Below are 27,513 nucleotides of genomic sequence, written 5' to 3'. Positions count from 1 at the left end.
GGCCTGCTACTCTATCTAACTAAATACGCTACAACAGGAAAGCCCTTAAGCCCTTGGCTGTTCTCTACCTTAGCACCTTACTCCTTGCATTTTTCCATAGCTTCATAAACATTCAGCCTTCCCCTCATTCTTCCATGGGAAAACTATAAAAATGGACTTTAAAAATGCATCAACCTACTTGGAAATAGGGCCCTTCACTTAATGATGAGCTTCCAAGACACTGTTAATTTAGATAAACATTGTTCTGACATTCCTGTAAAATGTATTAAAATTTGGAGGACTCTGGCTTTACAGAGCATAACACATTAACCAAAAGCCATGCGTGAGGGAGTTGGCACAATGGAAATTGGGAAGAATCTCTCTTCTGGCTTCTCCACGTGCATAAAAAGCAGGTGAGAAAGAAGGAACTAAGGGGCATCTCGATGTTATCTGGAATGGTGGCACTTACCTTGAATCAAACAGGGTCCCATCCAAGAATGTTCCATTGTAGTGGTACCTTACAAAATCAGACACCTGGATGGTCCGAGGGCAACTGGGAGGTGTGAAATAAGTGTGAACCTGAACTTGATCTTCAGAATTCCAAATATCCATCAGAAGTACGTCAAAATGAAGAACTGAATCTGGGGGGATCACACCAGCTAAAAATCAAAGAGAATTCCCACTGAGAAGCTGCTGCCATTCAGGCCTGATGAATAAACACCTAGGATGCTGCCCGGGTGTTCAAGGGAGTCACTGAACAATTCCAAAATGGGTCACACTCCCTCCCTCATTCCTCAAAATAAAATTGAAAGAAATGAGAAAAAAAAAAATTGGTCCTCCTCTCAACAAGGGTGACATTCAATACACCTATGCTAATAACAACTTCTTTCACATCTAGAAGAAATGGACCAAAGATGAAATTTTAGCTCTGTGTGTGTGTGTGTGTGTGTTCACTGCTTCTCATTGTCCTCGATTTAAAGCTTCTGAAGATTCTCTGATCTGCCTGACTGAATACCCTTCAGAGGTTCTGGTTGTTTCTGCAAATGTGTTTACAAACACGGAACAAGAACTTACAAACTCCTTCACTTCCATAGGCAAGCTTTGGGGGGATCTTCACAAAACGCCTCTCATTTACACACATCCCAACCAGAGCTTGGTCCATGCCTGCAATCAGTTGTCCTTTCCCCACAAACACGTTGAAAGTGGAGTCTCTGTCATAGCTGAAGATCCATGAGGTAGAGAAAAAGAAAAGTATAAGTTAATCCTTCCCTTAGTGAAACCAACCAGTGAAAATGTACCCATGGACAGAGTGAGGGCTCTGGAAACCAAAAACAGCCAGAGAGGAGTTACTGGCACAGGAAAGGTCTTCACTAACAGTACTTGCGGGGCTGGAATTTTTTTATTACTTTGAATATGGCCAGCAAATCTAGTTAGATAAGTAACCCTGTTTATATATCACTTTGCAAAGTAGCTACCAATACTTTCACTAAAAGAGTTCATTCCTTTTCCATGTCACTGGTATTTAAAAACAACATAAGATACTAACACTCCAATTAACACATAAACCTGATTGTTCTTTTGTTTCTTTAGGTCTATAAGTTAAAGACACAGCATGGTGTAGCATAAAGGATATTTAAACTCTCTGAAACTGTTTCCTCTACCGCAAAATGGGAGTAACAATAATAGCCACCCCAAGATCTATATGATATTACAATCTGAAAAGTGCTCGGAAAGCCTCAAGACTTACGTCAGTATTACTATAATTATTATAGGTAATGGGAAGTCTGATATGGTCTTGAAATCACAAACATATGTGATTTAAAGGCTGGCTGGTGATGGTCTTAGGTTGGAAGATAAATAATGGAACTGTGGCTAACACCCATGCTCTCATCCTTTTTAATATCAAATTCTGCATCCAACAAGGGTTTGCCTATTAGGAGACTGTGCTAGGTGCTTTGGAGGATATAAAAAGTCTAAGGCGTGGATTATGCCTATTAAAAAAAAAAGCTAGCAGAGATATCCAGAGAGATTCAAACACTGTATTTACAAAAATAACTACAGAGCTTGGTTTCTAATAATGAAACACTGGGAAGAACACAGAAATTTCAAAGGCATGGCACTGGTTGCATTTAATGCAAGGACATACAATAAAATGTCTTATGGCCATTTAAAAATACCATATTTACATCCATTGGCACAGAAGGACATACACAGTAACAGAGAAGTACAGGTTACAGAGCCACAGTATAAAATCATTCCATTTTGAATTTATATATAGATGCATGTGAAAAAATCCACTAGGTGATATATAAAACATTAACAATGGTAATCTATGAGTAGAGGATTTCAGGTGGTTTAATTCTTAATTGATTATTCAAATAATCATATTTGATCATTTAATCAAATGATCAACAATTCAAAATAATCATTTTGAAATGATATTTCAAATATCATTTTTGAATATAATATTCATGTCAGAAAATGTTAAGAAATGGACGCCTGGGTGGCTCAGTGGGTTAAGCCTCTACCTTCGGCTCAGGTCATGATCTCAGGGTCCTAGGATGGAGTACCACATCAGGCTCTCTGCTCGGCAGGGAGCCTGCTTCCTCCTCTCTCTCTCTCTCTCTCTCCCTGCACCTACTTGTGATCTCTCTCTGTCAAATAAATAAATAAAATCTTTTTAAAAAAATATTAAGAACTGTTGAGGGGCGCCTGGATGGCTCAGTTGGTTAAGTATCCCACTCTTGATTCTGGCTCAGGTCATGGTCTCAGGGTCATGGGAGGGAGTCCAGCATTGGGCTCTCTGCTCAGCCTGGAGTTTTCTTGAGATTCTCTCCCTCCCTCTCCCTCTGCCCCTCTACACCCATGCTCTCTCTCTCTCTCTCTGTCCCTCTCAAATAAATAAATAAAATCTATTTAAAAAAAAAAAAAAAGAGTTGTTGGGATTGACTTCATTAGGATGTCCTGCCCTTCATTTGGCATATAACTACTTCATTTTTCCTAATAAATAGCTTAGAAGAGCAGTCTACTTCACCACCCATCAGGGCAGCTTCCTCAGACCTGCCCCCTTTTTTCTTCTACCTCCTAGTTTTACAATTCATTTTAATAGCCTTTTTTTTGCAGGGTCAGGGAAAAGAAAGCAAGACTCCAAGTTCAGGTCAGCAAGCCAGAGGACAAAAACACATGGTCAGCTTTGAGGCCAAGACAGCTTTACACCTCCATCCTCTACCTCCAGGGACAAACACCCGCCCCGTGGAATGCCAGCTCTTTCATTTCACTTGCTGGGGACTTGCCATGCCCTGACTACCATCCCACTGGTGGGTTTATATTAATAATGAACCAGAACTGGAAGCTTCAAAGACATCCCAGGTACAGAGCATATGCATACAGATACAATGCAATGCCTGGAAACCACTTCATAAATTAGTCTTCCATCCATGGAACCTGAATATAGTTCCCAAATTTAATACGAGTTTTTAATAAGAACTACCATTTAGAGAGTGTTTATTATGTGTCAGGCACAGCGGCAAACTAAGCTTTCCCACATGCTATCCCCATTTAATCATCACACAACACTTCAAGGTAGATGCTGCTACTTGGGCTCCTTGGCGTCAAAAAATCTCCCAAGCTCACAACATTAGCCAAGAGGGAAAATGCTAAAACCCACATCCATCTGACCCTTCACCTCCTAGTGCAGGGCCTTCCCCAGTTGGCATATAAAAACTGTTGGCTCCTTGCAATATTAATATCTTCATTTGACTGCCTAAGCAAAGTGCTAAAAACAAACAAAAATACACCTTTCTGAAAGAAGAGTTTATAATTTACATATGTGAGAAACTAACAATGCAAGACTAGTCTTATCTCCGGCTTAAAACTGACCATCTGGAAAAATAAAGTCGTTCTGAGTAAATCTGTGCTCATCAGCACAACTGGCACAAGTTCATAGGCAGTGTCAAGCCCAGAATTGGTTACGAAAATTATTTCCGCAAGCTCTGGAATAAGCACTTAATAGAGCCTGTCCCCATATCTGGCTGATTTACACCTTTTGCAGACGTCCCAGTTGAGGTCCTGCAAGGAACAGATGATACACCCAAACTAGGCAGCTCCAGGAAAGTTTAATAAAGGGACTGTGTAAAAAGGTTCAGGGTGCAGAGAACACAGGGACAACGTGGTATCTCTGAGGACAAATAAGGAGTGTTATTGTCAAACCTGGGCTTGAAGGATCCAGGGACAGAGAAGGTTCAGGGCCACCTGACAGAGGCTTAGCTAAGACCCCCAGTCTAAGGACACAAATGGTGGAGACTCTACAGATAGGGAGCCAAAGGAATAAATCTCGCCATGTCACTCTCCTTCTTCTGATCTCCTGCTGATGTCACACTGGCTGAACCCAACCGGAAGTCAGGAGATGAAACTGTCATTGATATAACCCACACTAAGTACATGTATTTCATACAGCCTCACAGAGCAAAAAGCAAGTAGATCAGAAGAAGAGGGGACCTAGAAAGGCAAATGACAATCATCTAGCACATGCAACAACCCCTTTCCTCTCCATCAGCTTTTCTCCCCTGCTCATTTGTTGCTATAAAGCCTTTGATTACTTCTACTTTCTCTTGCCCCGAGGCGGTGATGAGAAGTGGCTGCAGCAGCGCCCAAGGATGCTCTTCAAGTTTTCTGGCCCAAAGATCACCAAGACAGGAGACATCACATAAAACCCATCACATGCAAGTTATTAAACCGTCTACACATGCGCATGCATGACCTTGCGGCATATTCCTCAGGATGAGTAACCGCCTCTGCGCTGCATTCCTGAAGCATAAATTTAGAAGCCCAGAAGCTACTTCTTTTCTTTTCTTTAATTTGACAGACAGAGATCACAAGTAAGCAGAGAGGCAGGCAGAGAGAGAGGGGGAAGCAGGCTCCCCACAGAGCAGAGAGCCTGATGCGGGGCTCGATCCCAGGACCCTGGGATAATGACCTGAGCTGAAAGCAGAGGCTTTAACCCACTGAGCCACCCAGGAGCCCCCAGAAGCTATTTCTAAACATAGGCTTCAATCTGCAGTGAGGATGAACTTTTAAAAGAACATACATTGGGGCGCCTGGGTGGCTCAGTCAGTTAAGCATCTGCTTCAGCTCAGGTCATCATCTCAGGGTCCTGGGATTGAGCCCTGCATAGGGCTCCCTGCTTGGCGGGAAATCTGCCTGTCCCTTTTCCTCTGCCTCTCACCCCTGGCTCATGTTCTCTCTTGCCCATTCTCTCTCTTAAATAAATACAATCTTTAAAAAACAACGACATAAAAACACATGTCATGGGGAGCCTGGCTGGCTCAGTTGGAAAAGCATGCAACTCTTGATCTTAGGGTCATGAGTTCAAGCCCCATATTGGGTGTAGAGAGTATATAAATAAATAAATAAATAAATATTTGAAATAGATGAATAAAAATTTTAAAAATGTGTCAAACTGAACATACTCTTTCCCTAGAGCCCCCAAAGCCTATTCCTTCCCCAAGTTCCTAGGCTCTGCTTCATTAAAAACAAAACAAAACAAAAAAATCAGAAAAAACAAACGACTTAGGAAAACAGAGAGGAGACCATTGCTGTCAAGAGCTGGCAACAAAATTTTAGAAGACAGAATGGGAACTAAAGTGTAGGATCTGCCGTTGTAGGAAAGAAACAGAAGGGGACCTGGCCAAGGGTGGAGCCTTGTGCCTCCCCAGTCTGCAGAGGTACAAAGTGGAAGGTGGCAGCACAGAGGGAAGGAAGCCTGGAGCTTGAAAGTCTGCATCCAAAAGAGCTATACCCCACTCCAAGCCCCTTCTCCTGGCAGCTGGGCAAGTACAGTTCTAAGCTTTATGGAATTACTCACCTGATTTTTAAAACTTACATGCAAAAGTAATACAGGATACATCATTTAAAAATTAAATTAATTTTAAAACTTTGACAAGAACTTATATAAGCTTATACTACTTGTGGCTGAGATTATTTTGATGTTGGATCAGAAACGAAGTAACAATGGCCATTACAGAAGGAAGAGAAAACTGCCCTGCAGTTAGAACTGAAGTCTTGCTCAGCTAGGAGAGGACATGTCAGCTTGCTCTATATGCCAATTTTAGAATCAGTTCAGACAAATAAATGCTGAATATGATACGTTTCCCCCATTTTATTGAGGTATAATTGGCAAATAAAAATTACATCTGTTTAGAGGTGCCTAGGTGGCTCAGTGAAGGTTAAGCCTCTGCCTTTGGCTCAGGTCATGATCTCAGGGTCCTGGGATCGAGCCCCACAACGGGCTCTCTGCTCAGCGGGGAGCCTGCTTCCCCCTCTCTTTCTGCCTGACTCTCTGTCTACTTGTGATCTGTCTGTCAAATAAATAAATGAAGTCTTTTTAAAAAATTACATTTGTTTAAAGTGTATGATTTGATGTTTTGATATATGTAAACAGTATGAAATATCACCACAATCAAGCTGATTAGCATATCCTCCCTTATTTACCACTGTCTTTCTTTTTTCCTGGTAAGAACACTTAAGATTGGGGCGCCTGGGTGGCTCAGTGGGTTAAGCCGCTGCCTTCGGCTCAGGTCATGATCTCAGAGTCCTGGGATCGAGTCCCGCATCGGGCTCTCTGCTCAGCGGAGAGCCTGCTTCCCTCTCTCTCTCTGCCTGCCTCTCCATCTACTTGTGATTTCTCTCTGTCAAATAAATAAATAAAATCTTTAAAAAAAAAAGAACACTTAAGATTTACCCTTTTAGAGGTACCTGGGTGGCTCAGTGGGTTAAAGCCTCTGCCTTTGGCTCAGGTCATGATCCCAGGGTCCTCGATCGAGCCCTCCATTGGGCTCTCTGCTCAGTGGGGAGCCTGCTTCCCCCTCACTCTCTGCCTGCCTCTCTGCCTACTTGTGATCTCTGTCTGTCAAATAAAAAAATAAACTAAAAAAAAAAGATTTACCCTGTTAGTAAATTTCAAGTATAAATAAGGTATACTTAAATTTCAAGTATGTAGTACAGTATCATTGACTGTATTCACGATGCTATACATGAGGCTGAATTCCTTTTTTGAGCGTTAAAGAGACTGCCATATTTTGAGAATTCATAACAGGAGAGAAGCAAGAAAATAAAAAGCCAGCCCACTGGGCACAAGAACCATGTTTTGGGTGCCTTAAAGTTGGCCCAATCTCAGGCCAGCTCAGATGACTGGCTCACTTGGGACCAGCCAGACAGGAGGACTGTGGTCCTGCCAGAGCCATCCATGAACGGGGCTGAAACATGCATGAAATGCACAAAAGCAGAAAGTCACCTCCTAGCTGTTAGCCTTGCTCTGAGATGACCCAGGTAAGATTCAACACCCTCCCCTGGCTGAATTCTACCACTGAACCTGAGCCCACCTGCAGACTTGAAAAACCTAACTTTTCTGCCTCCCAACTCTCTCCCCAGACCACATGCTCTCAAAGGTGACTCTGGGCTTCCCAGACCCAGAATAATGTTTGCCTAACATTATTTCCCCCAAACGGCCACTTCTACCAGCTGCTAAGGAGCCATGGCAGGGGAAAAAGACAAGCCCTTAATGAACTGGCGAAGTGTCTATAGGCTAACAGATGGAAAAATGAAGGATACTGTAATACAGGAAGAGAGAGAAGGTGAGGGAGAAGAGAGGAAAGAGTAAGAGTGAAGAGGAGGGAAACGAGAAAGAGCACATCCATTCTTGCCTCCACAGAGGATCAGACCCTGAAACGCAAGCAGGTGGCACGTTAAAATATCATTAAGAGGAAAACTTTGCAGAGCCAAGTGAAATCATTCCACGGCTATTGTAGATTTTTTTTTTCCAGCAACTGCACAAGTTAAAATATTAGATCTCTATAAATCTTATTCTACACAAGTTCTCAGCCAGTAAAATCTAGCCAAATTAAATAATCACTGTAAATGCACCGTTGCTCACAATGACCCACAAATGAAAATTAAAAGCAATGACTTTAAGTATTCACAGGGTGTTTCCTTGTTCTTTAAAAACAGGAGGCTTTAATATTTTTATTTATGTATGTATTTATTTGAGAGAGAGGGCAAGTGCAAGCAGGGGGCAGGAGGAGGGGGCGGGAGGAGGGGGGCGGAAATCCCAAGCAACCGGAGGGCTCCATCTTACAACCCATGAGATCATGAGCTGAGGTAAAACCAGGAGTCGGATGGTTAACTGCCCAAGCCACTCAGGTGCCTCTGTGGGTGCATGGCCTCAAGAAATCTTAGTTTCTTGAGAAACCTCCTGCCTGGATGTTAGGCTCTTTTCCTGCAGTCAGTAGAGCCACACTGGGCTAACACACAAACAGTAACTTCCCATTCATCACCTGGCTTTTCCATAGGAGGGCCGCTATTCTGATTCACACTTTAAAGGCTCCCTAAGTGAGCCTTGTCATGACCTGACCAGTTTCCTCATCACTGCTTAATTTCTCCGGTCCAGCTTGACGCCATCTGTACTGCGCCCAGCTCCCTGGCTCTTCTCAGAACCAATCCTGCAGAAGGGGCGAGGCTTAACCCCCCTTCCCTCAATACCCACCAGATGCTAACGGTAGATACTCAAAAAATATTTGTTGAATGAATAAATATATAAAATTAAGCACACCTCTGTTAATAGGTCTTTGATTCTTTTAGAGCAATAGTTCTCAAAGTGTGGTCCTCAGTCCCGTAGCAAAAGCATCACCTGGGAACTTAGAAATGCAAAAAATTCTCAGGCCCCACCCAGACCTTCTGATTCAGGAGCTGGGTAGAACAAGCTCTCCAGCTGATTGTGATGCGTGCAGAGTTTGAACACCATCCTGTGAGAGCATCCCACCCAACAGGGCATGCAGTAGGCACAGAAAAATGTCTACTGAGCCTCAGGACCTTGAGGGGTCTGCAAACAAGCCTGGAGGCTGTGAAGGAACTGACCAGATTATGGCTTTGCCTGTTAAAGATAACAGGAACTTAATAAATTTCAGTCGCTGGAAGGAAATCAGAGCAAAGAGGCCATCCCCCTCACCCTTATTGCTAAGAAGGCTATGGAACTCCTAAAAAAGCTCAATCAGGAGTGGCTGACAAGGAGCTTGCAAGAGCTGGAGAGGGTGAGCAGGAGCCCCCTGGAAACTGCAGCCTGGGAGCTACTGTCTTCTTCGGTCTGGAGCAGCAGACACAGAAGCATATTAACAAGCCCACAGAGACTCCACTGCCAAGGGCTAGAGGGCTGGGCCTCCTGGCAAGTGCAAATGCTCATAAGCTGAAAAGATATTAACTGCTCCCAAGTGCCAGGCAGAGATGCAGGAAGAAAGTTCTATGAAAAGAGGAGCACTTTGTGGCTTATGGCTCTGGTCAGGGTGATGGCTATTTTCTTCTGAGCAAAACCTCCAACTCAGCACCCAGAACCCAAAATACCTTAGATTTATCCTCCCCTAAGCTTTTTGGGCAGGAATGGCAAAGTTGTGCCTTAATGCTTCATAAATTCCCCAAAAATGGAGGGCCTAGAGAAAAACCCACACTGGTGGAACACCTACTGTGTGTCCTGCCCTTTTCACCCCGCTCTCCACACTGCAGCCACAGAAAAGTTTGATCTCTCACCCCCCTGATTAAAATTCTTCAATGGCTTTCCACTGTCCTAGACAAAGTCCAAATTCCATAGCCAGGCAAAAAAGATCCTCAGAGTTGGGCCCAGCCTTCCTCTCCAGCCTCTTCTGGCCTCTCTTTTTTCCCTATCGGACACTCCCCAACTCTCACTCCAAACTCGGGCTGTAGTGAAGAGCTTTCACAGACCCTGAAACAACATTCCCACTGCCCACCACCAGGCCTCCGGATCGGCTCTACCCTCCACCAGCCACATGCTTTCTTCCCTCTACAGCCCTCACCCCTCAGCTCAGCTCTGGTCATTTTCTTTTTTTTTTTTTAATTTAAGATTTGTGTATTTGTTTAGAGAGACAGAAAGAGCATGAGCGAGAAGGGCAGAGGGAGAGAGAGAGAGAGAGAAAATCTCAAGCCAACTCCATGCTGAGCGCAGTGGGGCTCCATCCCATGACCCTGACTGAGATCAGGGCTTGAGCCCAAACCTAGAGTCACCCAGGTGCCCCAGCCCTGGTCAATTTTAATCATCTTCAGGTCTTAGCCTTGCAATCTTGGAATTTCATCCCGACCACGCTCTCTCTCTCGCCAACCCCATGCAACACATGGTTTGAGTTTTCTGTGTGTTCCCATAGTTCCTTGACCTTCTTTCATTATATATATGTATGGACTGTGGACCACAGACAACAGAGTCTGGCCCTACGCCGCTCAAGTTCAAAACCTCACTTGGCAAATTACTTGAACTTTCCAAGCCTCCGTTTCTTCATTTGTTGTCAAGGTACCTACTTCATTGTCTTGAGAGGTTAATGAATTTCTTTGAGATTAAATGAATTCATACATTGAAAGGTCTATGGTAAGAACTGTGTGAACTCTACATGACAGACAAAAGTGTATGCTATTATTCTTTCTGTATATATCATACGACACCATGGCCCGGACTACAAGCTGTAGGACAGTGAAGGACACTGTCTTCAGGGGCAGACACTACACACACATTTGTTGATTGGATGGTAGTGCCTCCTTCTGATATCTTCCATTGTCCCACACTGCCTCACAGTGGCTGCCATGACTAGCGAGAGGAAAAGGACCAGACAACTTGTTCTAGTGGGAATTATTAATTACCATCAGCACGAGCAGGAATTTCTTCATTATCTTCTAACTAAAGAAGCAGATGAAAGAAGATATACAAATGGCCAACTAACATATAAAAAGATGCTCAGCATCATTAGTCATTAGGGAAATGTGAACCAAAAGCACAGTGAGATACCACTTCATATCCCCCTAGGAAAGCGAGAATAAAAAAGAAAATCGCAGTTGTTGGGGGAGAATGTGGAGAACTAGGACCACTCATATTGCCAATGGGAGTATAAAATGATGAAGCTGCACTGGAAAACAGTTTGGCAGTTCCTCAAAAAGTTACACAGTCACCATAGGACCCAGCAAGTCTACTCCTAGGTATAGATCCAAAAGAAAGAAAAGCACATATCCACACAAAACCCTACACACAAATGTTCATTGGCCAAAAAGTATAAGCAATACAAACGACCCACAACTGATGAATGGATAAACAATATACGTACAGTCATACCATGGAATGTTACACACCATTAAAAAGGAATGGGGTACTGGTACATGAACCCTGAAAATATTATGCTGAAAGAAGCCAGATACATATCACTACAAATTATAGGATTCCATATAGAGATAGAAAGTAGATCAGTGTTTGCCTAGGGCTGGAGTGGGGGAGGTGACCTAATGGATCCAGCCTTTCTTTTTTGGAGTGATGAGAATGTTCTAGAATTAGACAGCGGGTGATGGCTGCACAAATCTATGAATATAATAAAAACCACCAAATCGTATGCTTTAAATGGGTGAATTGTATGGTATGTGAATTATATCTCAGTAAAGCTGTTAAAAATAAAAAGAAACTACTGAAACAACAGAAAAAAGGGCCATTTTTAAGCATTTGCCTATGTACCAATTTGCATGCTAAACTGCTTTTGTATATTCATTGTCCGAAATTCCAAGAAAGGCAAGAGGGGCTATAAGTACTTTTTAAAAGATGATTTCTGGAATGAGCCTGCACAGCCTAGGGCAGAGGCTCAACAAATTGTTCTCTGCCTAGGCTGGTGATTCACTGAGAGAAGTGCAGGCACAGACCTGGGTTTGTAACAAAGCCTTGGGTAGGAGAGCGGACTGTAGGTTGGAGGGAAAGGTCTCTTAACCCTAAAGCTCCACTGGAGAGAAGCTGCGAACAAGTTGGGAACAAGTACTGCAATCTCATTACAGAGATGAGGGAGGGAATCCTCGGCATGGTTCAAGGCCCCAGGGCAAAGCTGAGTGACCTGCCCACACCCAGTGGCCACCCAGTGGCCAAATATGAAGGGCAGTAGTACCTTCGAGCACAGACCCTGAACTTGGACTGTTAGGGTTTTCAGTCGGATTCCATTTAATCAAGTTTCTTAGCCTCAGTGGCCTCAAGTGACCTCACTGGCAAAATAATGGTCCCCACCTAAAAGATCTGTTGTAAGAAATGAATGAGTTCATTGTACAGAAAGCACTTAGAACTATCCTGGCACATTGTAACAGCTCCATAAATGTTAACGGATGCTATCATCAGCTCATCGTCACCATTACCACCACCATCATCATCTACGGTGAGACGCATCATCTGATTCAACGAGCCTGTCTGTCTAAAGACCAGGAAAGGGAGGTGGCAGACAGACATCAACATTTACTCTTGGGGTGGAGGTCTATTTGCAGAGGGGCCACTTTACACCGATTTCACGTTGCTTGAATGCGCCGGAAGGACAGGAAGTTCCAGCCTCTCTGCGCCAGGACCAGGCCGGCGGACCAGGGGAGCGTAAGGCTCCGTAGGCTCACCCCACCGCGGAGAGGTTTAGGGTCCCTGGGCTTTGGGGGAGAAGGAGGAGAAGGAGGAGGAGGAGGAGCGCGGGATTCGCGGGGCGGAGCCGGGGGAGGTCCGTCGGGAGGGAAAGGCCTGTCCGGAGAGAGAGAAGCCGGAGAGCGGGCGCTGCTGCCTCAGAGGCCCGGCCGGGCGTCTGGGGCGCGGTACCTGGAGTCGAACTTCTGGCCGTCGGGGAATGTCCCCACGTAGTGGTAACGCACGAAGTCGCCGCTGCGCACGGTGCGCGGGCACTCGTCGGGCACGAAGCGCCGCTCGATCTGCAGCTCCGTGTCGAGGCCCAGGCCCGCCACCGGCGCCGCCTGCCCCGTCACCCAGAGCAGTAGCAGCAGCAGCGGCGGCGGCGGGGGTCGCCAGCCCCGGGCCCTGAACGCCATCAGGGGCGTCGAGGAGAGCAGCGAGGGGCGGGCGCGGGGCGCGACGTGGAGCCGGCGAGGGCGTGCGGAACTCGGGCGGCGAGGGTCGGAGCTGGGCGCGCCGCGGCGTTTGCAAACGTGGAAAAGACTGCCGGCCCTCCCTGGGCGGCAGCCGCCACCCCCTCTCTCACCGCCCGCCCCCCACCCCCCGGCCACATCCAGCGAGGGGAGGAGCCGCAGACGCGCGCCTGGGCTGGCCTGCCGCGCCCCGCGCCGCCCGGGCCCTGCCCGGCCCTGCCCTGCCCTGCCCTGCCCAGCCTGCCCAGCGAGCGGGCCCGCCAGGGGAAGCCGGCTGGCAGCTTCAGAGGGAACCTGTCCTCGAGGGAGAAATCGTGAACTCCTCGGGACGGGGCTTCGGCCCAGAGTTGAGAAAGGAAACGCGTTTACCAACCAGGCCAAGTGGCCGGCCTCCGCCTGTCCCTGGAGACTCTCCAGATTTAGCGCCACCAGAGGCTCCTACGTGGCCGCGGGTCGAATTACTGCTGGCTGCTTTGAGTAGGGAGGGAAACTTAGATTATTATGTTTTTTTAACTTAGTTACAAGAATGAATTCTACATGAAAAAGACTGAAAACATTCTTCAGGGTTTTTTTGTTTTTGTTTTCAGGATAATCCTTAAAGAGAAAGGGAGAGGCGTGTATTCTGTAACTCCCCTGATAGCTCTCCAGAGAGGGGTTTAAGTTACTGTGACTGTTCCCCAAGCCATTAGTGGATGGATTGTGAGCTAGTACTTAATAGCAAAGTAATAGCAAAGATTGCGCATGGTCCCACACAGGTAACTAAGCTAGGTAGGACTTCACAGTAAAGATCAGAAACCCCAAGAAATTCTTTTGAGTACTTAAACGAATTCTTGGCTTAGAATTGGTTGTTCTTACTTATTAAAATTTTGAACTAATGAAAGCAAATCACCAAGGCTTTCTCAGCTTTTCTGGGAAGCAAACTATCCCTATACTAAAACCTGGCAAACACCGAGAGAGAGAGAAAAAAACTGGGCACCAATCTAATTTATAAATATAACTACAAAATTAATAAAATGTGAGCAAATTTGTTTGTTTTTATGCGGAAAGGCGTTTTTATTATAGCATGGAACAGGACCCATAGGTAGAAAGAATTGCTGGTCGAGATTCTTAAAATTGCAAGTGAGAGAAACCCAACTCACCTGGTTGCTGCATAGAAGTATATCCTAAGGTTTTCAGATTATTTGATGGCTTGCTATAAGGTCACTGGTTTTGGTGGGAGAACATCTGGTTTTTGTCCCCCCCCCCCTTTTATCTTTTCCTTCTTCTTTCTTCTTCCTTCTTTTCTTTTACTTTAGGGGCATAGCTTGGTCAACAACAAAGCCTTTTGAGGATGGGAGGAACAATTCTGGTTCAGCTTGGTTGATCTGAGACCCTTAGATTTACTTTGATTTGCATTGTGGAGTCGTCCGACTTGGGTTTGGGGTGGTTAGGCACTGGAGTCTGGCCAAGCATCCCTCTGTTTATTGAATCTCAAGGTTTCTTCATGTGATTTCTCCTCATGAGTTAATAATTTGGGCTTCCTCACAGCATGGTGGCTTCAGGGCAATGGAACAGCTTACATTCCTGAAGGCTTTAGGAGGAAATATTTCAAGAGAATGATGTGGAAACTATATCCTCTCTTCTGATCTAATCTTAAAAATAATGAGGCATCTCTTCCTAGTAATGAAAGTAACTGTCCATTACTTTCTACTGGTTACAATAAAATCACTAAAGTTGGTCTAGATTCAAGGAAAGAGGCAGAGAGCCCACCTCTCTATGGGAGGAGTATCAAGATCATTTGTAGAAAACAAATGAGAGAGATTATTGCAGGGGACTTGGATAATGCCATTTGCCACAATAACTAAAGTCATAAGATATTAGATTACAAATTGCAATGTCAAGTTACTAATTTACCAGAGGAGACCCACCGTTCCACTCACCCCATTACTCAGATCTGAGAAAAACAGCATTCTCCTCATATTAGGATCTGGTATAATACACTTTCAGGATGGTGCTGGGTGAGAATGAAATCAGAGCACAGAGGCTTGGTGAGTCTTGAAAGGTATTTCCTTTAAGATGGGGCCAAAATTTGCAGCATTATTTACTACAACCAAGATATGTAAACAACCTGTGTCCATCCATTGATGAATGGATAAAGAATTGAAATATTATTCAGCCATAATAAGGAATGAAATCTTGCCATTTTTGACAACATGAATGGGCATAGAAGGTATTATGCGAAATGCAATAAGTCAGACAGAAAAAGACAATACCATGATTTCACTAACATGTGGAAACTAGAAGAAAAAACAAAGCAATAGAAACAGTTTCATAGAGAACAAATTGGTGGATGCTACAGGGGTGGGGTGGAGATGTGTGAGATAGGTGAAGAGGATTAAGAGGCACAAACTTGGGACGCCTGGGTGGCTCAGTTGGTTGGACGACTGCCTTCGGCTCAGGTCATGATCCTGGATTCCTGGGATCGAGTCCCGCATCAGGCTCCCAGCTCCATGGGGAGTCTGCTTCTCTCTCTGACCTTCTCCTCACTCATGTTCTCTCTCACTGTCTCTCTCTCAAATAAATAAATAAAATATTAAAAAAAAAACAAAAAAAACAAAAAAAAAAAACAAGAGGCACAAACTTCCAGCTATAAAATAAATAAGTCACAAGGAAGAAAAATGCATCACAGGGAATATAGTCAATCATATTGTCGTAACTTTGCATGGTGACAGATGGTAACTACACATATCAAGGTAAACATTTCTTAATGTATATAAATGTTGAATCGTTATGTTGTACACCTAAAACTAATACTGTATGTCAACTACACTTCAATTAAAGAAGAAAAGATGGGGCTAGGGTTGGTCAAATTTATGCCTCATTCTCAATGGTGCATATTTCTCTAGTGTTCAGAACACTCGTGTGTTTATATAATTTGTGTCTTCTGCAGACAACGCTAGACAAATACCATCTATATTTTTCCCTGGTTCTCCTTTTTTAGATTCTATAGACCATCTTGTTTCTGTAATACAATTAAGTCACACTTTTTGTTTCTCAATCATATCTTCCTTAGACTATATTCTCCTTGACTAGATGGAAACATCTTGCAAGACATTTACAGGCCACTTATTGGCCCAACAACTGGATTGGTTCATGCAACAGTTCACTTTCAGAGGGAAACCAGATTTCCAAGCTCTGGGACACGTCAGTGTAACATGTGTTTCTGTTCATAGCCTTTGTGTTTTGGTTCATTTGGATTTTTTCTAATAAATATGAAGGAGGTCCTTATATATTTTAAGTATTACATATTGAACGCCACATTTGAGGGGAATATTCCCTATCCTGTTACTTTTACTTCCTTTGTGGTTTCCTCCATTATGTTAAAGCTAAAATACTGAGCGGAACTTCACATATATGCATTTACAAAATACAGCCTAGTTAAGCACTTTTAACAATTCGCAGCCTGGCTCCATGACTTATACTGCAAGATCCTTAGGCATGTTATTTAACTCTCTCGGTCTCTTTATCTATAAAAGAAGGGTAATACATACGGGTAATAACTGCGCTTAGTAAGTTTTTAAAGATTAATCAACTTTTCTTACTGGCTCAGCTCAGTGACGAGCACATAAAAAGCGCTCAGTGTCTACAGCCTTCCGCGCGGCACCCAAACCTTGTCAAGATAGACTGCAGGCTGGCTCTGTCTTAACCAAGCGCTGGAAAATTAGAGAATTACTCTGAGGTGTCTTGCTCTCTTCAAAGCTGGGTGAATCCCAGCACCAAGTAGCACAGCCAGTGTCTAGCCAGGGGGGCTGCAAAGCCTCCGGGTTCGGGTCCCCCGGTCCTCCCAGGGGAGGGGCGCGCGCGAGGGGGCGGGGCTCCCCGGCCGTCCCGCAGGCCTCCACCGCCCCCCTCGCGGCCGCCGCCAGGGGGCGAGCTCCGACCCCGGTCGGCCTAGCGGCGGGGCCCGGGAGCTTCCAGCGCGGACTTGGGGCCACTACACGGGAGGCGGCGAGGAGGCCTGACGGGAGGCGGGGACCACGAGGCTTCGGCGGGGACAGCTGGCCCTACGCGGGCGGCGGGAGGGGGCGCTGCGGGGCCGGCCGGCCGCGGCGTGAAGGAAGTGCCGTCTTCGCCGCCTCTGCCGCCTGAGGTGCGCCGCCGCGCCACCTCACCAGGCGGGCCGCGATGTCGTCCCGGCCGGGGCGCGACGATGCGGGGGCCGGGGGAGTGCGGCGGCCGCGGGAGCCGGCCGAGCAGGAGCTGCAGCGGCGCCGGGAGCAGAAGCGGCGGCGGCACGACGCGCAGCAGCTGCAGCAGCTCAAGCACCTGGAGTCCTTGTGAGTTCCCGCCGCCCCCGCTCCTCCGAGAGGCGCTGGGTCGCGGTGAGCCGGCGCCGCGGGGGCGCGGGAGGCTGGGTTCCCGGGGACCCGTGCGGCGCTGGCGCCCGGACTTGCAGTCGCGCCTCCGCGGGGAGGGAAGGGCCGTTCCCCCGGCGCGCCGAGCGGCCTGGCCCGGCAGGGGAGCTCGGGCTTTACTCCCCGCCCGAGGTCGTGCGGCCGCGGCTCTGCAAGGCGCTGAGGACCGTGCGGCACTCCGTGGTCGCTGGGTGGGGAATTGGGGACTGAACACGCGGCAGGTGCGGTGAGCGCTGCCGTCCTGCCCTTTCAGGGTGGTCGGTTCACGGGGCCCGCCGGGCACCGGATAACCCCCCATTCCCTTCATCTGCGGCTGAGAAGGGAAGAGAACACGCCGTCCTCTACCGTTAGTGCGGTGGGGAGGGCAGGGCTGGAGAATGGGGTGACGGACCTGTCCCTAAAGATCCCAAAGACGGAAGAGTGGAGACTTGTTCTCTTTAGTCCTGAGGGCTTTTACCAGCAAGACGGGTGGGGGCTACAAAGAGGCCAATTCCAGCTCAGCCAAAAGAATTAGGACCAGAGTCTCCTGGGGTTGCTGGTCAGCAACCGAAAGGGGCGCGGTGCGCCCCCAGCTCCAGCGGGATCAGGGAGAGAGTCTGGAAGCCGCGGGAGGAGGGCGGATTGGAAAGGAGACTGAAACCTCAGGTAGGAGGTGGAGTCCTGACCTTCCAGTTCTTTTCTGTGATTCTGTCTTTCTGTAGTTAGCTGGCAGACTTGTAAGATTGGTGCTCACGGAGTTCTTCCATACATTCTTCGATTCTATTTCAGGCGCTCGCATTACCTAAGCTAAGATGATGATGATGTAAGGAATAGTCCGCAAAGGACTCAGATTCTTTATAATTAACCTGGGAGCTTTGACACAAAATGCATTGCATTGTTGGAGGCTGGCCTGCTCTTTTCAGTGTGACCCTTGAGCCATCAACTACCTTCCTTTATATTTATGAGAACAGTTGTAAATGGGATTTTTTAGGGAATGTGATTGCTAAAGATTTCACAATGTGTAGTTCCATCACACTCCTTTTCATCTTGGCAATAACAATTACATATTTTTCAGGAATTTGGATTTCTGTTTAATTGGCCATATGTTGTTTTTGTACAACTCCTGTGGCTCATAGGATGTATTACTGGATTATTGGATTCATAGACTACTACCAAACTCCCTTTGGTCTCTGTGCAAAAGCCATGGCATCAGTATTTTAAATGAATAGCTGCAGATGAACTATATCATTTCTCCAATTTGTGCAGTTTCCATTGTTCTCCTAGATAATGTCACCATGTTGTGTTGGAAAATATTTTAAGCATTTGCTTTGGAAAATCACTGTACCACACCTTAGAAGCTAAATCTATTCATGCCTAGTTGTTTACTATGTAGTCTTCATGGGGCAGATCCTCCTCTGCTCAGAAAAACTCCAGATTAGAGACTCATGGCATTTGTTATTTACTCCCTGCCAAGCTGTTTTCTTCCACCTCTGTTGCCCCAGATCTTGGCCTCTGTGATGCTAGTGCTCCAGTCCGGAGGTGCCTCATAAGGTTCTTGAGAGCATGGACTTGTCTTCAGCAAAGGACTGAAGCCAGCATTGTGAAGTGTGTGGGATAAGTCAGTTGCCCAAAGTATACAGTGAGAATGAATCGTAATTCAAACTAAAGGTTTTTACCTCCAAAGCCCATGAGGTTTCTACCCTGCCTCACTTTCCTTCTGCAGGATTCACATTAACACTGATTTAAAACTGAAAAATTCTCTTGCTAGAATTCTACCTACTCCAAGAAGTTAGATTATTTCCTTGTATCAGGACAATTATAAAGATGTATTGTCATTTCTGAGTGCAGTTTTCTTTATTTTATTTTATTTGTCAGAGAGAGCGTGTGTGTGTACATGCACAAGCGGGGGTGGGGGGCCAGCAGGCAGAAAAAGAAGCAGGGCCCCCGCTGAGCAAGGACCCTGGGATCATGATCTGAGTCGAAGGCAGATGCCTAACCAACTGAGCCACCCATGTATCCTGAGAGCAGTTTTCATTTTATATGTTTTTTGGATTTAACTAGTTATATCCTTATGCCCATAGTTCTCCCTTCTAGTACCTAACAACATGCCTAGCACAATATTTGATTACTTCTACAAGGAGTAAGCTTTTATATGGAATCTTTAATACTACCTGAATATCAAATTTAGTTTTGCCTATTGTACCCACTCTTTTTTTCTAGTAGGAAAATATCAAGTTAGGGCTAGAATGGAGGTTATATTCCTCAAACTATTACAGAAATAGCATTATTAAAACAGAAATCTAGCATATATAACTCTATAGCAGATATGAACTCTTAATAGCATATTTTTGGCTCCATTTTTCTTTCTTAGTCCTAAGTTACCTTGGTTTTTCTTTCAAAAATATATTAACCTGTGTTTATACCGACAGAGCTGTAATGTAGTTACCACTGATTTCATTTTCTTTTGCAATTAAAAAGCATTTTGCAAGTTAATGCATGTAGATTTGAATAGAATGAAAAACAAAGATTTCTTCCATTTATTATCCTTAGTTCCTTTCCCTAGGGGCAAGCATGTAATTAGTTTCTTTGCTATCCTTTAGAGGTACCTAAAAGGTATGTATCTGTGTGGCCATATATAGTCTCTTTCTTCCCATGCACACAAATAGAAGCTCACCAAATTGTTTTGTTCCATATCTCCTCCCCCCACTTTTTTTTTTTTTTTAAATTTAAACTGTTATGGAGCTTGCCCCATGTCAATATATAATTCACTTTTTAAAGATTTATTGATGTGTATCTGTTCATAAATGTAAATCTGTTCATTATAGAACACCTAATTACTCACCCTTGCTTCACCATCTGGGTGCAGCAATGTTGAATCTCTCACATTTCCAAGTTTCTAGAATCTTTTCACAATTTTAAGCCAGCTGCTATGCCCAGATGTCCTCAGTAAAATGTTCTTTGTGGGGGTGCTAAATGGACCCAGGATGTTTGGTTATCACGTTTCTTTTTTTCATTCTTATTTTCCTTCATGGTCCCATAGGCATTCACAGTTAAAAGCCAAATAAACACCCACGTGGTGTATGTTCTAGCTAGAAGTGGGTCAGCACTGAAAAGTGAACATGAGCATTTGGTACTAATTATCCAGATTTGGAGTCCAGAAGCCTTTTGGGGCAATTCCGGCAGAGTAATGGGAAGTGAAAATGAATTGGTTGCATAGGCATGTTGTATATGTTCCCTTGGCGGGGGTGGTCTGAGAGCTCAAAGGAAAAGTCCATTCCCTGCTTACTCTAGCAGCATTCTTGCTGAATGCTGCCTGTCATCAGGCACCGGGCAAGGGTGCTGGACCCTGGGTCCAGTGAGGCTGTCAGAGAGCTGAGGAGCAGATGGCTCACTCTGCAGGCAGGCTGGTGGGCAGGATTTGAACCAGGATCTGCAGGGAAATGAGAGAGGAAGCCTCTAGGACAGATCAACTCCATTTCCTTCCCTTCCAACAGTCCCTCCTGCCTCCCCCGCTCATGCTGCCCCCAACCAAGTTAGAAAAGACTTCTTAACCTCCTCCCCCATGCGCCTCTTCAGTGTTGAGTAAGTGGATGTTTTGCTAGGTAAATAACCTGACAGCTGTGACAGTTTGGAACCATGATTAGCTCACAGGTCTTCTTGGACATTTCCCCTGCAATCTCTTGCTTTCTCTTCTTCAACAATAAAGTCACTGTGCTCCGACACCTAGTTATTACCTCAGTGAATTTCAGCTCTGGATCTCTGCAGGATGTGGTATAGCATCAGTTTATTTATATGGGATCTCTGACTGCTGGGCATATTTTATTAACTGCTTTCGATTTAATGTACTTTTAAGGTTTTACTAAAAATATCCTTTTTATTTTGGCCTACAGTTGCTTTTTGTTCACTAAAATGTGTTACATTCCTGTTAACATGATTGATGATCTTTTTTTCTTTTCATTTCTAGTTATGAAAAACCTCCTCCTGGGCTTATCAAGGTCAGTGTGAAGTTTGTGCCTTTGGTCATCCTCTTAGACATATTTGACTCAGTGCTCAGGCTCAGTAACTTGTTATGAAAACTTGTTGCATGTGATTTTGAACGTCCTTTTATGGAACCCTGCTTCTTCCTGCAGATGCCAGTCGGTTCATACACTTTGGGCTTTCTGTGTGCAGCCTGTGCCTTTGTAGAAAGGTAACCAGCCGTGTGTCTGTTCCCTAAGAAACAGTGGCAGGCCCGCATGTTCCTCGGCGCTCAGTCCCCTTCTCCCTCCCTTTCTCTCGCTGTGGCTGCATCTTCTCACAGCTATGCTCCTTCTCTGACTTGCTGCTGGTTTCCTGAGTATCATTAGCTCAGAGAACAGTAGTCTCTGGGGAAACTGGAAGGTCTCCTGGTCCAGCCTCTGGTGCAGGACACCCCCCTGTCCACCTCCACCCCTGGCAGCACCTGGCCCCAGAGTTCAGTCTCTCTGCAGAAGGAAGACCTAGAGGGCTCGGTGGAGGCCAGAACAGCTTTCTTCTTGCTCACATTCAATGAAAAGAAAAGATTGTTACAAAACCTTCTTCCATTATAAATTTAATATTCATGGGAAATGAAAACAATCAGATGATTAAAAAAAAAAGCACCTTAATTGTGTAACGAAGTTATTTGGTGGTAAAACACACTTCATAAATACAGCAGATATGAGATTATAAAATGTAACAGTGGTTTCCAAGGGATAATTGTTTTTAGTTTAACATGTTATTTTTATTATTTTAAAAAATCTTGTTTAACTCTGTACTTTGCTTTATTCCACAAGGCCTTTAAGGTAGCAGAAAAGTTTGTGATCTGAATCTAATTTTTGTAATCTAGAATCAGGATTTGGAGCTCACAAATCATTCTTAAGTGAACGATACTAGTAATATCATTTTAAATCATTTTCATGACATAATTCTTCTGGTACATTTATTTCTGGTTTTTTCTGTCAGGTATAATTTGTCTTTCTTTCTAGTACTTGAGAGGGTCACTTAGGATGACATGGGCATGTCCAGCCCATGAGAAAGCCAGGCAGTGCTGTGTTCTGAAGCAGGTAGGAGAGAATTCCTGGGCTTTTTTGCCATGTCGTGTACACGCTGTTTCGTTTTTTAGGAAACTGAGACTAAGCCAGAAGACTGTATACCAGATGTACCAGGCAATGAAAATGCCAGGGAATTTCTGGCTCACGCACCAACAAAAGGACTTTGGATGCCACTGGAGAAAGAAGTCAAAGTTATGCAGCGTGAGTACAGGAGAGTTGCAAGTAACACTCTTCTGTACACGCAAGTTATACACCACGATTTACAAAGCGTGTTTACTTTTTTTGTTGTTTAATTTGTTGTCACCGCAGCCCTGTTAAGTCAAGGCATAATCTCTGTTTTATAGTTAAGGAAGCCGATCTGCATATGTGTTAGTAGTTTGAGGTAAGAGGTAGAGGAGAGCTTTAACTCCAGAGCTTCTGACTCCAAGGGCAGTCAGTGGTCGCCCACAGGACCATAGCTGCCTTTGGAGTTCACTCTTCGGCAATACTCCAGTAAGAAAAAGGATATTCCGTAGTAGAAATGCCAGGAAGGACAAGGGATGTATTGGAAGGCAGATCCCTTTGGGTCTTGCATCATCATTCACCACCACACCCCCGTATCAGTGGTGTTAAGGTTTCAACCATGTAACCTGGAAAGAGCTGTGAGCCCAGAGGGTGGGTCCACAATGGTGTGTTGTTCTTGCATGCCCCCACCCCACCAGGGCCACAACACTTTTCATCTAGCATAAGATGGTATTTGAAGAAAGGGTACTGCTACCTTTTAAAGACATTTGTTTGTCCAAAGATTCTTCATACACGTAATTAAAATAGTTTCCAGTCTCTTTTTCTCCATTTCCATTTATAGATTTTTTTTTACTTTATTTTGATATTTATCTCATATGTCTAAGATCACATATTTATTGATTTTTCAGGTTTAGGTGTTATTTGTTGACATTGTACAATGGAAGATGAGAATTTAGCTCTCTCCTGGTCTTACCACACACATCTACCCTTATTATATCCCATCTTCCCCAAAATGGTTTTTTCATAATTTTGGTTAGATAAGTCTTTGATGTTTATTTCATTATGATAATATCCAGAGCTGAATCATATAGTAAACTGATTACTTTTCATTTCATGCATCCTGAAGACTTCCCTCCTTTCCCCTGGATTAATGGTTGTCTTGTTTTTTGGTATTTGTGTGTGCATGTGTGCATTTTGTTTTATTCTGTTATTGTTTTGGGCTTCCATGTACTGATTTTTACTCCAATTGTTCTAAAGGTTCAGTCTTAAGACCTTCACATGCTTAAGGCATTCTGTTCATTTCATCCTTTGACAATGGTTGCTCCCATGCTTGTCATCCAGAGATCTCCCTTCACTTTGGGTTTTGAATTGAATGTTTGCGTCCCTGTAAAAATTCATATGTTGAAACCCTAATCTCCAGTGGGATGGTATTTGGAGATGGGGTCTTTGGGTAGTGATTAGGATTAGATGAATGATGAGGATGGCTCTGATGATGTGTTAGTCCCTCTTTTTTTTTTTTTTTTAAGATTTTTTATTTTATTTATTTGACAGAGAGACATCACAAGCAGGCAGAGAGAGAGAGAGGGAAGCAGGCCCCCTGCCGAGCAGAGAGCCCTATGCGGGACTTGATCCCAGGACCCTGAGATCATGACCCGAGCCGAAGGTAGCGGCTTAACCCACTGAGCCACCCAGGTGCCCAATGTGTTAGTCCCTCTTAAGAAGAGACCAGAGAGCTTGCTGTCTCCAGTGTGAAGACACGCTATGAGAGGACATAGCTGTCTACAAGTCAGTAGAGTAATCATCAGAAAACAACCTTGTTGGCATCCAAATTGGAGATTTCCAGTGTCCAGCACTGTGAGAAAATAAATTCCTATTTTGTGTTAGGGGAACCCTGAATTAAGACACCATCTTAGTGTCTTAGTGTCAAGCTAAGTTTCCCTTAGCTTCTTTCCTCTGTTGAATCTTCTGTTTCCTGTATGTTGAGTCATCTTTTTTGTTATGATCTCTTGTTATGTTGGAGCCAAGACCATTAAATGGGGAAAGGACAGTCTTTCTTAAAAAAAAAAAAAAAAAGAATAGTTATTCCCATGCAAAAGAATGAGTTGGACCCTTATCTAATACCATATACAAAATTTAACCTTAAGTGGATCAAAGACAAGTGTAAGACCTAAAACTATAAAGTCTCTTAGAAAACATAGGGCAAAGCTGTACAAAATTGGATTTGGCAGTGATTTCTTGGATCAAACACCAAAGGTACAAGCAACAATCAAAAAAAGGGACAAATTTGACTTCAAAATTTTGTGAATAAAAACATTATCAATAGAGTAAAAAGGCAGCTTTCAGAATGGGAGAAAATATTTGCAAATCATATCTCATAAAGGATTATATCTATAATATATAAAGAACTCCTAAAAATAATGAAGAGACAATCTGATTAAAATTTGGTAAAGGACTTGAATAGACATTTCTCTAAAGAAGGCATATAGATATCCAGTAAGCTCATGAAACGATTCTCAGTATCAGTAATCATTAAGGAAATACAAATCAAATCTACAGCGAAATATCACCTCATACCCATTAGGATGAGTATTAATCAAAAAAACAGAATGTAACAGATGTTGGCACATGGACACAGCCTTCTAGCTTCCCAGGATTGTGTCAGAATTTTTGAAAGCCCTCTATGGACATCCCACTCCCCAGATCTTTTACATTTTTAGCTGGGTTCCTGTTTATCAAATGATATCACAGCCATTGGCAACTATGATGTTAAACAATTCCAGGTGGTTGTTTTCAACAAATATCCTGAGGGATTGGGCTTTAGGAAGAGCTGTATGACTGGTTACATAGCAACAACATGCTGTCAGTGTGGCTCTATGCTCTGGGATTAGGGTTTTTTAGGGGGCTCGTAACCTGGTCTTACCCCCTTGAGGGTTGAGGACTCTTGCTTTTCATAGCTGTCATGGTTGCAAGGCTGTTGGTTTTTAAGATTATTATGGAGATCAGGAGAGAGGGCTGGGAGTAGGTCTGGTTAAAATGCCAGAAATCCTGCTGTTCTTACCAAACTTCACTAGCTTTTCTTGAATGAATGCTCCTCAGATTGTGGCAAACCTTTGGTTAATTTCTAGAGTTTCAAATAAGTTGATTTGGGCAAGTTTACAACTATTTCCAGTGCTTTTATAGAGCACTGGGCATTCTTGAAGTGCTTCCTGGCTTGTTCCTTTTGAAAAGAATCTTATTCATTGTCATTTTTATGGGATGTCAGGAAGAGAATTAAAGCAAGTAAAAATGTGTTTAGTTTGTCATCTTTACTTGGAAATCTACAGGTTTGTGGTTTTTTTGTTTTTTTGTTTTTTTGAAGTTTGAAAACCACTGCTCTGTCTTATGAGGTGGTTACTCACATTATTTATTTTAGAGAATGGGAATGAGCATGGTTAAGTGGGGGAAGAGGGGCAGAAGGATAAATTCTTGAAGCAGACTACCTGCTAGCCCAGAGCCCTACCCAGGGCTTGATTTTACAACACATGAGCTCATGACCTGAGCCAAAACCAAGAGTCAGATGCTTAACAAACTGTACCACTTACGTGCCTCCATTTCAATTACCATTTTATCGTTATTTGCATTGACTTGGAAAATAAGTCTGGATTGGGACCATAGCCAGTTTTACTCACTTCTAATTTTCAGGGGCCTGCAGGGGACATAATGATGTGTTGATATGGTCATATAATTTTGTGAAATTTGCCAAAGCAAGATATTTTTTTTTCCTAAAGAACCCCCACCATAATTTAAACTCAGGCCCCACAAAATTTTGACTCATCCCAAATGGGGTAAAAGACACATGTACATGTACATCCTTTCATTGATTTTACTGATTGTGGTGTTATCTAGAACAGTGGTTCTCAAACTTTAATATGTCTATGAATCACCAACTAATCTTAAAATTCTTGTGTGTTTCCCCATTTCTGGGATGGGTCTAACACTATGCATTTCTAACAGTCTCCCGTGTGTTGCTGATTTTGCTTGCCCATGACTGCATTTTGAATAACAAGAATCACCTTTCCTTTAACAGTAACAGAATTCTGAACACCAAGAACTTTGGTTTGAAGGAGTATAATCCTTCTTTCCTGAACTTTAAATGTCTGGGGAGTTAAAGACCGGGACAGCTCAGAGGCAATCAACAAAGAATCTCCAGATTTCATTCTTTTTTAATGGTTTCCTGTATCCAACCCTCAGAATTAAAAGGGAACATCCCTTCTCTTTCACTTCTTACTTTGAGTACCTGTCAACACAGAGCAAACCTGGCTGATCTTACTCCTGTTTCTTGCTTCCTGACTTCCTTGGTTGGAGTTCCTTAATGTCCAAAAACAGAGGGTCTCACTTAGCTCACCACTCATATGACTTCCTGATTGCTTCAGACGAGATCGGGCGCGTTCAGGGTGGTATGGCCGTAGACTCCTGATTGCTTCAAATCCAGATGGTTTTGAGAGGATGAAAACAGGTGAGTGAAGTAACAAGGATCTCACCCATTCCTGCTTTTTTTCACCACTTCATTTTTCCCACATCAATGCCTGATGCCAAGTCTGTAGTCCCTGAAATTCCATGAAGGTGTGTGTTTCCCTCTTTTGCCCAGGAATGTGTGTGTGCATTTTCTTATTATGCCTCCTCCCAGTTCCTCATCAGGGCCGGCTTCTTCTAATAATAAACCTTTTTACAAAGGACAGGTTCACCTATTCAGCAGGTGAGGCTATATTAGAGTGCTAATGGAATTAACATTGTAAGATAATTTCTGATTTGTTTTAATTAAAGGTGAGGGATTTTTTTGTAGTTATTTACTCCATCAGAGAAAGAAGTTATTTGCTCTAGTGTCTAAAATTGTAAATGAGAATCAAGAGTCTCTTGATGAATAGAAGAGACCTCCCCTTTGAAAAATACTATAAGCTACAGCCTAAAAACAATTTCACTCTATAGTACTTTTACATTGGATTACTTAATACCTATCTGGTGAGGTGATATTTATTCCTAAAGCTACATGAATAAATATTATTTGGGGAAGCAATTAGTTCCCCTTTATTTCCTAGGATCTTACATGGTTTATCCACTCATTGCATTTGCTTTTAGAATTGGAGTTTAGTGAAGAAAAACTTTAAAATGATCTACTGATACTTCATCTTCATTAAATGAAA

General features: G+C 43.9%; 1 protein-coding gene across 2 annotated transcripts in view; it reads right to left on the bottom strand.

Annotated features, from left to right (window-relative positions):
- The window catches only part of FKBP9 (FKBP prolyl isomerase 9), a 38,283-nt gene extending 25,284 nt beyond the window's left edge, over window positions 1–12,999 (bottom strand). For both annotated transcript variants that reach the window (XM_059171525.1, XM_059171526.1), the window contains exons 1-3: window positions 12,623–12,999; window positions 1,054–1,199; window positions 449–638 (exon numbers count right to left, since the gene is read on the bottom strand). In XM_059171525.1, coding sequence (XP_059027508.1) covers window positions 449–638; window positions 1,054–1,199; window positions 12,623–12,849 — 563 coding nt within the window. In that variant the 5' untranslated portion in view covers window positions 12,850–12,999. The remainder of the gene's footprint in view (window positions 1–448; window positions 639–1,053; window positions 1,200–12,622) is intronic.
- Window positions 13,000–27,513: the final 14,514 nt, after the last annotated feature.

This window comes from Mustela lutreola, chromosome 4 (assembly GCF_030435805.1).
Source record: "Mustela lutreola isolate mMusLut2 chromosome 4, mMusLut2.pri, whole genome shotgun sequence".
NCBI classification, from domain to species: domain Eukaryota; kingdom Metazoa; phylum Chordata; class Mammalia; order Carnivora; family Mustelidae; genus Mustela; species Mustela lutreola.
This window is presented reverse-complemented; position numbering and strand designations above follow the sequence as displayed.